A 14194-nucleotide genomic window follows, 5' to 3' on the forward strand; every position below is an offset into this window, starting at 1 on the left:
TCCAAAGTTCTGTCTCAGCCCTTTTCTTCCTATTTCTATATTTTTCCTCCTAATGAGGGAGATCTCTACCCCCTTGGCTTCCATGATCATCTCCATGAAGAATTCTCAATATCTATCTCTAGCCTTAACCCCCTTTCTAAGCTTCAGTCCTGAGTTTAAGACATTTCCCCAAAAGTTAGGATGGATTTACTCAAGCCCACTCACTCAGCAATCCAACCCCCAGGTGATACACAAGCAAAAATTTCTGACAGCTGGGCAGAATGATGGGTACAATCTGGAGAACTAAAAGAAGAGTCAGAGAAACTGGCCCTGAACCCAGAAACCTGACATTGTTAACTATGCTCTAATGATATATATACAAGAGTCATATAAAAAGAAGAGCAAAATATTAGAACAGTTGGCATTTGGTGTTGGTGTGCTTACTGACACAAACTTTTAGAAAGTATTTATTTTTCAAAGACAAGCAAGATAGAAGCTTTATGTATTTCTATGCTTATAACTCAAGTCCTGAACAGCAACTCTTACCTCTGGTGGTAAATGGACTTCCATAGGCACATACGTTGGCCAATAACCCATTGTCAGGATGTTCACAGTTAATTCAATATTCCCAGGTACATTCTGGTTCTGCATATACTACAGTAAGATCAACACACACACTAAGATCTTAAAAACGAAAGCGCATACATTTCATGTCATAGTAACGACCCATTCAAGAAGTTCCCCTTTACAAAATTACATGCAAACATTGACCATCTTTAAAATAAAAGGTAACTGTTATAAAAGGACTATAAATGAAGCCTATATTAAATGTACTAGATAATATTTTATTACAATGGCACACAAGGATCATGTGACCTTGTTAGAGGCATTATTGACTTAAATAATTTCTCACTTATGGCTGGGCTGTTATAGGTAGAATCTCATTCTCCATTCTTTTCCCCCTACCACCTGCAGTCCCCATCTTTGGAGATGCCTATGTGGGTTGGGACACCTTGTAGCAACCCCCATTCCTCGCCCCACCAGCCAGCCCAAGTCTCCAGGTTTTCACTTGCTCCACTGCCTGTCTGCAGGGGGTGACCTGAAGTGGGGAAGGAATAAGAAGGGGAAAGAGCAAAGCAGATAAACCCTATTCTGTCACTACTATAGGACCATGATTCTACTGATCTTTCTCTTGTGTTGTCCATTCTCAGTTCCCACTACAGCAATATAGTGGTAAAGAAGTCATTACTAAAACCCTGAGAGGAAAATCTAATTTGCTATCGCTATTACCTATGCTCTTAAATATTTCAAAACCACCTTCTACCAACATCTGCAAAACTGTGGATCTAGCTTTTCATTCACAATGTCCCCAAAGGCCTTATACAACCATTCTATCACCTCTCCTCTCTCCCCACTGCCAGCTTTGAACATACAAATCACCAACAGCAATTAGATGCTAGTGACAGCCCTGGTCTCAAGATCTAGCTACAGTTTTTCTTGTCGTGACTTCAGTCAATGCATTTTATTTGGTTTTTTGTTACCTTGGATCTATATTGGGAATAAATTCTGAAGTAGGTCAAATATATTTTGTTGGTGATTTTTTTCCTCTAATGTGAATATCATCTAAGCTCCTATGATGTATTTACAACAAATATAGGTTTCTATTTATCCTCTTCAGTGCATATCACAGCAAGAAGATAACTAAATATACTTAAGTTTGAGAAATTAAGTTAAGAGTTTAACTCACTTTTACCTGTTTGAACTGAATCATGATGTCTTTAGAAAGTTCCATGTCTTTAAACATTCCTTCAAGTTTGCTGGTGAAAGCAGCTCCACATTCTATCAAAGATGTTTACACATTTATGATATTTTAAAGTGGTGAAAACAAAGAATTGAAAATTGAAAACATGAAATATAAAACTTACTTTAGCATGAAATATGATCTGTAACTATTCACAAGAATGAAAAAATCCTTACCCCAAAGTGTATGCCCCACTAATTCAGAGTCAAACTCTTTAATCCTGTAGTAACCTTATCTACTATTTAGGCATAAGATAAATGGAAAATATTTATACAACTAATAAAAACAAAAACACTGTTTTATTTTTTAAAAAACTGCAACAGCTCTGGATATGTACAGATATGTACAATAGGTTGGAAACCTCATGAGCTTACTCAATTTACATTTTCATTATATGAACAATGATTAATGAAAGAGGCAATTTAAGAGTAAAAATTAAGCTAGCATTTTCCCTCAGAAATCAAAGGAGAAAAGGAATAGAAAGAATGACAATCATACCATGTTTAAGTTTGGACAGCATTGATTTTTCAGCATCTACAGATGCACTCTTCCCAACTAACAGGCGCTTGGCTAAATCTTTCTTATAGAAGGCCTCAAAAACATCCTTACCTATGTTAAATAATAAAATACAATTCATAAGAGTCCAATAAAAAGTTCTGACAAAATTGCTCCAAAGTGCTTAATAAATCACACCATTATTCCAAGTTATTTAAACGTATACATTTTATCCATGTTCGTTAAATGCAACAGACATTAGAGGTAGATATTTAGGCTGGATATTTCAAAAGTTCTTTGTTGTAAAGAATTAAGACTGCATTAACTTTTCTTTAAAAAAAACTTTAGTCAACTGGCAGTTTTAGCATCAATAGAAATTAAAACAAGCAGCAAAAATAAGACTCTTAATAAGTGGAAAAGACAAAGCACAAGGCAATTAAGTAACATTCCTCAAGAACCCTAATGAATTAAATGCAACAAACACAATACAAATTTAAATAAATAACTCCCAAATAAATAGTCCCTCCTGGTTGATTATACTTGATAGTTTCTCTGCTGAGTACTCTGTTTTAAAAGAAAAATTCTGAAACAAAAACACTTACCATAGATAAACCTAAATATGATCATAATTTTATCCAACATTTTTTCAAGTTCTTCATCTGTAGCTTCTTTGTTGCCTGCGCGAAGCTTCGAATCTACATACTTAGCTAAAATGGGGGGAAAGTTCATTGTTTAGTGATCATATTTAGTGATCACAGATATCCATAAGATGCTAGGCACTATATATACCGAAACAGGAGTATGATACACTGAGTTTTTCAATGTTTCAGAGGTATACATGCATTTTTTTAAAGTCTCCAAAGTCAAGGTCAGTAAGTGACTTATTCAATGTCACAGAGCTAATAAATACCAGAGCCTGAACTCAAACCCAAGCCTTCTGGCTCCCGATCTAATGTACTTTCCACTTCCACTATCCTGATGCTTATTAAAATGGGGTAGCGGTATCCTGGGGGAGGCAGTGTATACAGAAGCATGCTGGAGTCAACAAAGCCACTGAAGATGGGAAGGAGGTCCAAGACGGCAGCATAGGAAGAGCCTGAACTCACCTCCTCCCATGAACACACTCCCAGCTACAGTTACACAGAGCATTTCCTTTTGAGAAACTTCTGAAAACTAGATGAACTATTCTCCACAACAGAGGATAAAAGGATCACACCAAGATGGGTGGGAGAGGCAGAGCCAACGCAGGTATAGCCACACACAACAGGGAAAGATTTCACCAGACAGGTGCTTCTCTTGGAGGAGTAAGGGGTTGGTGCCTTACTTCAGGCACCCTGGCCCTAGTGATCTGTACCACAGATATGAGCCCCCTAAACATGTGACTTAAAAAAACCAACAGAACTGATTTCCGGGGATCCCAAAGTGCTGTAGGAAAGAGAGATTCCCTCTTGGGGGACTCTCTTGTGGCCTGGCTCACCCCAAGACCCAGTGAAAAAAACAGCAGTTTGAAAAGCACCTAGACCGTATGTGAAAAATACATCTGCTGATGTGGGGGCATATCAGCCGGAGGGGCGAGATACAGCTAATATGCTCCCTAGAGACCAAGGTGCTGGCAGACACCATCATTGCACTTTCCACATATCCTGCGAGCACAGATAGGGGGCTTGGATGTGGTAACTGAATTCAACAATACACTGAAAGGATCATATACCATGATCAAGTGGGATTTATTTCGGGGATGAAAGGATGATTCAACACCCACAAATCAATCAACATGATACATCACAGTAACAAAATGAAAGATAAAAATCATATGATCATCAACAGACATAGAAAAAGCATTTGACAAAATTCAACATCCATTTATGATAAAAACTCCCAACAAAGTGGGTATAGCAGGAACATACTTCAACAAAATAAAGGCCATATATGACATACCCACAGCTAATATCATACTCAACAGTGAAAAGCTGAAAGATTCGGAACAAGACAAGGATACCCACTATTACCACTCTTATTCAACATCGTACTGGAAGTCTAGTCACAGCAATTAGGCAAGGAAAAGAAATAAAAGGCATACAAAGTGGAAAGGAAGAAGTAAAACTGTCACTATTTGTACATGACATGACACTAGACATAGAAAACCCTAAAGACTCCACCGGGAACTATTAGAATAAATGAATTCAGTAAAGTTGCAGAATACAAAATATACAAAAGTCTGTTGTGTTTCTATATACTAATAATGAACTATCACAAAGAGAACTCAAGGAAACAATCCCATTTACCACTGCATCAAAAAGAATAAAATACCGGGGCACCTGGGTGGCACAGTTGGTTAAGCAGCTGACTCTTGGTTCTGCTCAGGTCGTGATCTCAAGGTCACAAGATGGAACTCCATGTCGGGCTCTGTGTTCAACGTGGAGTCTGCTTGAGACTCTCTCTCCCTCTCCCTCTGCCCCTCCCCCTTGCTCTCTCTCTCAAATAAATAAATCTTTTGAAAAATAAACAATAAAAAACCTAAAAGTAAACTTTTTAAAAAAGATTTTATCTATTTATTTGAGAGAGAGACAGAGCACAAGCAGGGGGAGGGGGAGAGGGAGAGAGAGAAGCAGACTTCTCACTGAGCAGGGACCCCGACACAGGGCTCGATCCCAGGACCCATGAGATCATGACCTGAGCCAAAGGCAGCCACTTAACCGACTGAGCCACCCAGGTACCCCCCTAAAAATAAATTTAACCAAGGAGGTGAAAGACCTGTACAGGGAAAACTACCAGATACTAATGAAAGAAACTGAAGATACAAAAACAAATGGAAAAATACATCGTTTTCATGGATTAGAAGAATTACTATTGTTAATATGTCCATACTACCTAAAGTAACCTACAGATTCAAAGCAATCCCTATCAAAATTCCAAGGCATTTTCCACAAAACTGTAACAAGTAATTTAAAAATATGTATGGAACCACAGAAGATCTCAAATAGCTAATCTTGAAAAAGAAGAACAAAGACAGAGGTATCATGCTCCCAGATTTTAAACTATACTACAAAACCAAAGTAATCAATGCTCACTTCAGCAGCACATATAACTAAAATTGGGAGGATACAGAGATTAGCATGGCCCCTTGCAAGGATGACATGCGAATTCATGAAGTGTTCCATATTTAGAAAACCAAACAAATAAAAAAAAACCCCTATAGTAGTAATCAAAACAGTATGGTATTAATGTATAAAGAGACATACATATCAATGGAACAGAATAGAGAGTCCAGAAATAAACCCATGCTTATATGGTCAATTAATCTATACCAAAGGAGGCAAGAATATACAATGGGAAAAAAGACAGTCTCTCCAATAAATGGTATTGGGAAAACTGGACAGCCACATGCAAAAGAATGAAACTAGACCATGATCTTACACCATACAGAAAAATGAACTCAAAATGGATTAGAGACTTGACTGTCTTTTTAATGGATGGATGAAGGCCTGAAACCGTAAAACTCCTAGAAGAAAAAACATCAGCTGTAGGCTCCTGGACACAGACCTTAGCAATGTTTTTTTTCTGAATCTGACTCCAAATGCAAGGGAAACAAAAGCAAAAATAACTAAAAAGCTTCTGCACAGAGAAGGAAACCCATCAATAAAATGAAAAGGCAACCTTTTTGGGAAAAGACGGAATGAAGATATTTGCAAGTCATATATCCAATAAGGGGTTAATACCCCAAATAAAGAACCCACACAACTCAGTAACAAAAAAATCCAATTAAAAAATTGGCAAAGGATCTGAATGTCTTTTTCCAAAGACATACAGATGGCCAACAAGCACATGAAAAGATGCTCAATATCACTAATCAACAGGGAAATGCAAATCAGAATCATAATGGTATATCACCTCACATCTGTCAGAATAGCTAGTATCAATAAGACAAAAAAATCTGTTGAAGATGTGGAGGAAAGGAAATCCTCGTGCACTGTTGGTGGGTAGCAAATTGGTATAGCCACCATGGAAAACATTATGGAGGTTCCTCAAAAAATTAATAGAGCTACCATATGATCCAGCAATTCCACTACAAAGATAATACAAACACTAATTCAAAAACATATGCACCCCTATGTTCACTTCAGCATTATTTACAATATCCAAGACAGGGAAACAACCTAAGTGTTCATCAATGGATGAATGGATAAGGAAGGGTGTGTGTGGGTGTGTTAATGGAATATTACTCAGTCATAAAAAGAATGAAATCTTGCCTTTTGTGAGAACATGGATCTTAAGGGTTTTATGCTAAGTGAAAAGAAGACAGAGAAATAAGACAAATACCGTGTGATTTCACTTATATGTGGAATCTAAAAAACAAAACAAAACAAAATTCAGACTCAAATACAGAGAACAGATTGGTGATTGCCAGAGGGAAGGGGGTTGGGGTGCCAAAATGGGTGAAGGGGATAAAGAAGTACAAATTCAGTTATAAAATAAGTCACGGGGATATAATGTACAGCATAGGGAATACAGTCCATAAATATTGTAGTAACTTTGTAAGGGGACAGATGGCTTACTGTGGTGACCACTTCACAATGTATACAAACACTGAATCACTACGTTGTACATCTGCAACTCATGTAATATTGTATGTCAATTATATCTCAGAAAAAAAGAGCCACTGAAAGACCTGGCACATCCTCTGGGGTGTCCATTTTACACTGATGTTATTAAGCAATCTTAAATACTACTTAATATAAAAAAAACCAGATACATCACAGAGTAAAAGGCAAAATTTGCCAAAAAATTAAAGGGTAAGTAGCAGACCAACGAAATTTCATCCTTCTGGCAGAAGACGCTAGACCTTTATCACAGGGTACCTCTCCTTCTGACATTAAAGGGTAGTTTGGTAGGGAAATCTGAGAAACACTGCTGTATACCACAGCCTTACACTAAATGGGCCCAGATTATTAAGCTTATTTTTGTCCTGGACATTTTTCCTTTCTCTCTAGCAACTGTAATTTCTTGCTACCCTCTCTTGTAGCACTAAGGGTGGGCCTCTAGACGTAGCACCCTGCCCCACCTCTAAACTGCTATAGGCTTAGAAAACAGATATCCAGCTTAGTATAAATAGGAGTAAATAGGGTTCAATGTACTATCTTACAAAGAAAGAATGTTATGTTTGACATGTGAACTTGAGATGTTCTTTACCTTGAAGGACTTATTCCTTATATCTGGTTCTTAGAAACTACCACCTGAGCAACCCCACATAAATGTGTTAATAAACTACACAACCTCGTCAAAATCAAATTGACTGAAATTCTATGAATAAAAGAACATTAAATAGCCAGAAAAAAAAAGACTGGAAAAATACCTATAAGCTCAGCAGGTTTGTTTGGTCTTTTGTTAATGAACGTTTCAAATGCTTCTTTCATGGCATTGATAAATTTTTCATTTTTCAGAAAGCAAATATCAATTATATGGTCAACCTTATCTTTAAAATCCAGCAATTCTTGAACCATGGTTTTATCTTTTTCAGGATTAATTACAATAGTGCTGCCAAATGCCTAAAAAACAAAAATGACAACATTTTAAAATTGAATTATCTCTGAAGAAAACAATTCCCAAATCATATATTAAGTAGGTACACATATTTTTAAATTTCAAAATATTAAAATAAAATAAAGCTGTTTTCAAAGTCAGGAAAAAAAATAAAGTGATAAAACATCCAGACTGATAACCATTCATCTATAATCGCAAAATAAGGGATGATCCACTGGGTATACAGTATCATAATGGGGTATTATTATAAGCCTCTAGGCTCTTGTCCCTACTTTTAAAGAAGTCAGTTTTCAATTTTTTTTTTAAACGGCAATCTGGCTTCACTGTAAAAGTGAAGAAAGGAAAGAAATTTTGGGCCCCCAAAAAGTCCTCTTTTCCCCCCCACATTCACTATTCTAAATATTGGTGCTAGAAATCCCATCAGATGTCAAGAAGATAACTTTTACTGCTGATCTGTTACATAGCTATCATTCTCAGGTTGACTGGCCTCAAAACTCCTATTACTTAAAAAAAAACTGAGTCTAACAAGTAAGAAATGCTTGCTGATGTGTACTCTGAGTGTATAGATTATAAGACATAAGAGAAAAAAACCACAAGTTAATTGTTAATACCTTAATGTATTCAATCCACTGTTGTAAGAGAACCTGAACTCCACCTCGAACTCTACTGAAGAGCTGATACAGGAGAGATAAGTCTTGAATTCGGTTTTCATCAAGGAGGCTATTTAAACCTGAAATTTCAAACATTTTGGCATTAAAAACAGTGAACAAAAATGCCAGACATTTTAATGAAAATTCAGTTAAATTATTATTGTGATACTGGTCTAAACTATTACTAATCTATGAATTTTAATATAAAGATTTGTTTTCTATTAAATCCAAATAGATAAATTTCCTTTCCAAATGAAAACTAAATATAGGGAGCTTTAGTTTATATAAATATAAAAACAATTCTGTAACGGTTTGTGCCATTTAGCATGGTAGATCAGATGTATAAACCAATTTGTAAAAACTGATTTACTTAAATACACATTATAAATAACTCACTCATATGTGCAGTAGCCATATTACATCTGGCACTAATTAGTATACATAACTGTATCTCAGAGTATTGGATATGGTCTGTAGTATTTCAAAAACCATGCATTAATAGGCCAAATTTGAATAAGATTTTAATATATTTGATTTTCAGAATGAACTAATAATGTAACTGCATTAAAGTTCTAAAATATATCCATTTTATATAAAAGAAAAGATGGCTGGAGAGAATGGTAAGGCTTTTGCCTATTTCTGGCACTGTCAAAGTAAAATTCAGGGTTTACCCTTAAGATCACTTGGGATTAGTAGAAGTGCTTGGTTTTATATGCTATGAACAAATACACTTTAGTGTAAAAAGAAATTCTTTTCCCTACCATAATCTTACAAATTAAGTCAAGAATTCCCACATTCCCACTGTTTTTTTTGGTTTTTTTTACTGGTGTTAGTGGACCCCTCTCATTCTCAGTTCCTATACCTTTAAGTTAAGCCAAGAAGCACCTCCTCAAAGTTTACCATGATAAATAGGGAAAAAGGGTTATGTCCATCCTCAGAAAAGCAGCCACAAAGTATCAAACTTCTTAAGAGGGTAATCTTTAAGAATTTTTTTTTTACTTATTTGCCGCTACCATTTTAAAAGTGATCTCTTTATAAATTGGTCAATTACCTTTCTGAAGAATTGCTGTTAAGTGTTCACCTAGAAGCTGTTTTTCTACAGTAGCAATTAATGACTTCCTACAAGGAAAAAAGGTTTAGAATTACTGACATTTGACTTTGCTGAAACTTTAAAGCCTTTGGCGGGGGTGGGGAGGGGCAAATAGCTTGCTGGTGCTTTTTTTTTTTTTTTTTTTTTTTTTTTTTTTAAAGAGAGAGAGCAACGGGACGCCTGGGTGGCTCAGTCAGTTAGGTGTCTGACTCTTGATTTCAGCTCAGGTCATGAGGTCCGGCTTGTGGAATTGAGCCCACATCAGGCTCCACACTCAGAGGGCAGTATGCTTGGGATTTGCTCTCTCCCTCTCTCCCAGCTCTCTCTCTCTAAAACGGGTAAGTAAATCTTTAAAAAAAAAAAAAAAAGAGAGAGAGATAGGGGGGAGAGGGAGAGAAAGAATCCCAAGCAGGCTCTACGCCCAGCACCTGAGCCCGACTCAGGGTTCCATCTCACAACTCTGAGATCATATATGACCTGAGCCAAAATCAAGAGTTGGGACGCTTAACTGACTGAGCAACCCAAGCACCCCTCAAATAGCTTGTTTTATGTTAATTTCAATATTCCTATCCTATGTTTAAATGTATTGGTGCTCAGAGTTACTCTACTTACACCATAAGAAAGAAAAGCGCATTATTTCAGAATTTGATTTACATCACTAAATAAATATTTCCATGGTCTTGCTGTGGCTGGCTTTTTCCAAGTTTTTCTGCTTTTATTAGGAAGGCAGTTATCTATGCTGCTTACAGGAACTCCTTGGTTGGTAATATTTAGGAAAGCACAGAAACGGTTTCTCCTCCTAACATCTACTGAATTTTAATCAGCCTTAAGATTTCAAAGATCACATCAGCTTCTAACACTATTTTTACTTATTTGCCGCTACCATTTTAAAAGTGATCTCTTTATAAATTGGTCAATTACCTTTCTGAAGAATTTTTTTTTTCATTTTTTTTTTTTTACAAAGTAAGCTCTACACCCAGTGTGGGTCTTGAACTCATGACCCTGAGATCAAGAGTCACATGCTCTAATAAATGAACCAGCCAGGCACCCCTCTAATAATAAATATTATTTTTAAATTACTTAAACACATACACATACACATATTAGATTTATTAAATCTAATTAACTGGGGAAAATGAAGTTACATCAAGAAAACAATTGTTAAAAATCTCAAATCACACCTGAAAATAGGTACTAATGGGTTTGGGGACACAAAGTGCCTTAAGTGATTCAACACTACTGGTTAAAGTCTATTAGGCTGAGCATATAATACTTACTGGGTGGTCTGATCTAAGTAAGTAATAAGTCTGTCTGCTTCTTCTTCTAGACGTTTGTTAACATGATGAAGATATTCAGGAACCTAAAAGACAGTTTTTTATATTATTGTTTTCCTCCCCATAAACCATTCAGAAAATGTAAAGTCCAAAAGATCCCGGGAGCAGCCCTGTCAAATGTGACAGGGTTGAATTTTATGTAAAATTATAGGTAGTTTATGATCCAGAATTCTGGCCTTTAAGAAGAGAGAAAAGAAAGAGCACCTAAGTGAGAAAAAAGCATCACAATGTTGGGAAGATAAATGCAAAGGGCAGTTTATGTTCTAGAATGTAAGGTCTATTGTGAGACACGGTGGATTTATTAATCATGATTTTTAAATACCTCTCTTTCCTGCATTAATTTTTGGCCTTCAGCTGCATAGAGCCGGTTAGTTTCTTCCAAAAATCGTTGTTCAAAAGAATCCTGATAAATCTGGGAGGAGGGATCAAAATAAAGGAGTTCATTTATTCAATAAATATTTATTAAATGTCCTCTACGTGAACAGCACTGAATTTGGTTTTTAAACATCAAACTAGGAATAGCAATCAGCTCTTAAGTGAAGTTAACTTACTTGCAAATCAGAGAGCATGCTTAAAAGGCTTCGGAGTAAACTTCTATCAATTGCTTCACCATTCCTTTCCCTCTCAATCAAGAGAAGAATGCCATCAATTGTCTTATTCTGGACTTTCTGATCACTTATAATATGAGCCCTAAATAACTCCAGTCCCATGTCCCTAAAATAAAAAAATATATAGAATCAAAATTAAATGACAACAATACCAGTTCTAGAGAGGCCTGCTTAACTTCTCACCACATGTTAATTAGGGTCCAGATTTGAAGCCGCAATTGTAAAAAGATAAAATCCACACATTTAATTTTACACAATATTATTAGAGTTAAAGCATACAGGAAACTCATTTAGTCTTTAATGAGAACTGAAGCTAAATTCCTGTCTTCCTCCATAACTAAGTTTTGTTGTATTATTTCCTCTGGTGGATTTCTTCCTTGGTCAAATCAAGAGACAAAATTAGTTCAAAGACAAAATGGCTTTCACTGTACTGGTAATGAAGGCTTAATTGGTCATTTGTCATCTGGCTTCAGTACTCAAAAATCAGTAAACTCTCCGGTAATTACTGTAGGTAGATGCTAGGCACAAGGTGGGGAAAGAGCTCATTATACTATTCTATTTTCGTGTATACGTGGAATTTTCCATAGCAATGTTAACAGATAATGAGCAAACTCTTGATAAACAACAAAATAACGCACACTCCTAGACAGTCCAGAGCAAACTTTAATCCCCTTGGCTAACAAAAAAACTTCTTCATTAAGTTATATGCTCAGGGAATGTTAGTTATCTCCAGTATTAGAACAGGCAAAACATAATTAAGAAGGTAAAACTGCTATAAATACAAGTCTAGAAGCCAAATTTGAGTTTTTAGGAGAATATTCACAGTATCACTTACTCTCTTTCCATTAGTGTAACTAAGATTTGACTATGATTTCTAACAATTTTTTTCTGGCATCCTTACCAAATGGAGGGTAGCATTGAATTCTGTAGAACATAAGTTCTATCCAGAAACAGAAAAATACTCCTGATCATGATCTGCCAACAAAAAAGAAATAGATTTTTAGATTTTGTTAAGCTGAAACATTTGCTCTTGATAAAATAATAAAATTGCAGGGTTTACTTTTATATATACTAGACTACTACATACAGATAAAGAAATCTACCTGAGAATACGCCCATACCATTTTTATTAAACTATTCTATTGTCTTAATCCTCGCTGTAGTTTCTAGAAAACGGACACTTAAAATGGTCCTATGACTTCTCTGCAACTTGAGATGTAACTGAAAATAAAAACAGGGAATTAAGGGGACATACATACAATTCCTCCTCAGTAACAGAGCTCATTCAGAGTGAAACTGACCTAAATTGTACATGTGTGGTTCTGGGTAGGAGGATTTTAAGATTTTTAGTTTGCAGAATATAAATTATAAAATAAATACCAGATTAGGGAGAAAGGAAAAGGTGATCTGAATGAACTAAAATGCAGGACCATCAGGCACCTTCACAGGCAATCAAGCAGGTGGGTGGGACATCCATCAAGACTAACAGACAAAAATGTAACTTTTTTTAAAATGAGATACTTTTTGGTTAAGTGTAACAAAACTAAAAATGATCCTAAGGTGCAAGTCATTCTAAAATGGTGATTTCCCTATAACTTGCAGTTTTAAAATAGAAAACCAAAATTAGCATTCAATTCAGAGTAAGAGCAGATATCGAGGCAATCCCCCTCCACTGCAAAGCTTTTAAAACTAACATCCACGTATTTGAAGAAATTCATTTAACTACAATATTTAGCTGAAACATAATAATTTCTCCAGCTTACCATTTGTCTGCAATGATTTTGCCAGCATCTATCAATTTTCTTTAGAAAAAGAACACTATCCAATGAATCCATGAAATATGTCAAGGATATTTTTAAGTGCTTAGTACAAGTAACATAAGCAATGTAAGAGCATATTTGGCTTAAATATGGAGTATTACACACTAAATAAAAATAGGGACCCCTGGGTGGTTCAGTCAGTTAGATGCCTGCCTTCAGCTTGGGTCATGATACCAGGGTCCTGGGATCGAGTCCCACATCAGGGTCCTTGCTCAGCGGGGAGCCTGCTTCTCCCTCTGCCTGCTGCTCCCCCTGCTTGTGCTCTCTCTCTGGCAAATAAATAAAATCTTAAAAAAAACCCACTAAACTAAATAGCACTTAATTATAGAAAAAAATGCTATTTCTTAAACTATAAAAAAGTTTTAGGTCCCACTCAATACCTTTTAGAACAAGTCTTACACATAAGTGAGCATTATGTTGTTTACGATTTCCCTTAGAAGATTATTTTTCCTTCTATGGAAATTTGTTAGGACAAAAAGAGTAAAGAAATAAGGACATCTTATTTGCACTAACATCACAATGTAGACTTGGAACCTAATTAAAGCTGAAAATTCAAAAACTCGTTTCTTCTTTCTCCAGAAACATAGGAATAGTAACAACTCTACAAAACACAGTCATTCCATCTCAAGTTGGGTTAAATAGTGAGGGATAAGGAGGGAACAGATAAAAATACAGTATTTTTGGTTTTTAAAAGGATATTCTCTGAACTGATGAATCTGTGCTTTGATGTGATCTTCACAAATCTGTCTCAGCTGTTTGTACAAGTTTGCAGAAATCTTGTAGGAACAGAGATTTTCTACAGCCTGCAAGATTAAACACACACTCGCTTAAGAAGAAAACGGGGTTATTGATTATTTATATCAAATTCTTATCAGT

General features: G+C 35.9%; 1 protein-coding gene and 1 non-coding gene across 3 annotated transcripts in view; one reads left to right on the forward strand and one right to left on the reverse strand.

The window, feature by feature from the left end:
• The window catches only part of CUL4B (cullin 4B), a 36423-nt gene that overhangs the window by 9385 nt on the left and 12844 nt on the right, over positions 1–14194 (reverse strand). The window contains exons 4-16 of one of the 2 annotated variants that reach the window (XM_026520512.4): positions 14018–14121; positions 13262–13331; positions 12400–12473; positions 11442–11604; positions 11213–11302; positions 10834–10916; positions 9518–9585; positions 8428–8546; positions 7629–7821; positions 2878–2982; positions 2279–2389; positions 1727–1818; positions 526–633 (exon numbers count right to left, since the gene is read on the reverse strand). In XM_026520512.4, coding sequence (XP_026376297.1) covers positions 526–633; positions 1727–1818; positions 2279–2389; positions 2878–2982; positions 7629–7821; positions 8428–8546; positions 9518–9585; positions 10834–10916; positions 11213–11302; positions 11442–11604; positions 12400–12473; positions 13262–13331; positions 14018–14121 — 1380 coding nt within the window. The remainder of the gene's footprint in view (positions 1–525; positions 634–1726; positions 1819–2278; positions 2390–2877; positions 2983–7628; positions 7822–8427; positions 8547–9517; positions 9586–10833; positions 10917–11212; positions 11303–11441; positions 11605–12399; positions 12474–13261; positions 13332–14017; positions 14122–14194) is intronic. The other variant, XM_026520513.4, reaches the window with a different exon arrangement.
• Positions 5339–5442, forward strand: LOC113271034 (U6 spliceosomal RNA). Its single transcript, XR_003322037.2, has one exon. It is a non-coding gene; the product is annotated as a U6 spliceosomal RNA (small nuclear RNA).

Source organism: Ursus arctos, chromosome X, assembly GCF_023065955.2.
Source record: "Ursus arctos isolate Adak ecotype North America chromosome X, UrsArc2.0, whole genome shotgun sequence".
NCBI classification, from domain to species: domain Eukaryota; kingdom Metazoa; phylum Chordata; class Mammalia; order Carnivora; family Ursidae; genus Ursus; species Ursus arctos.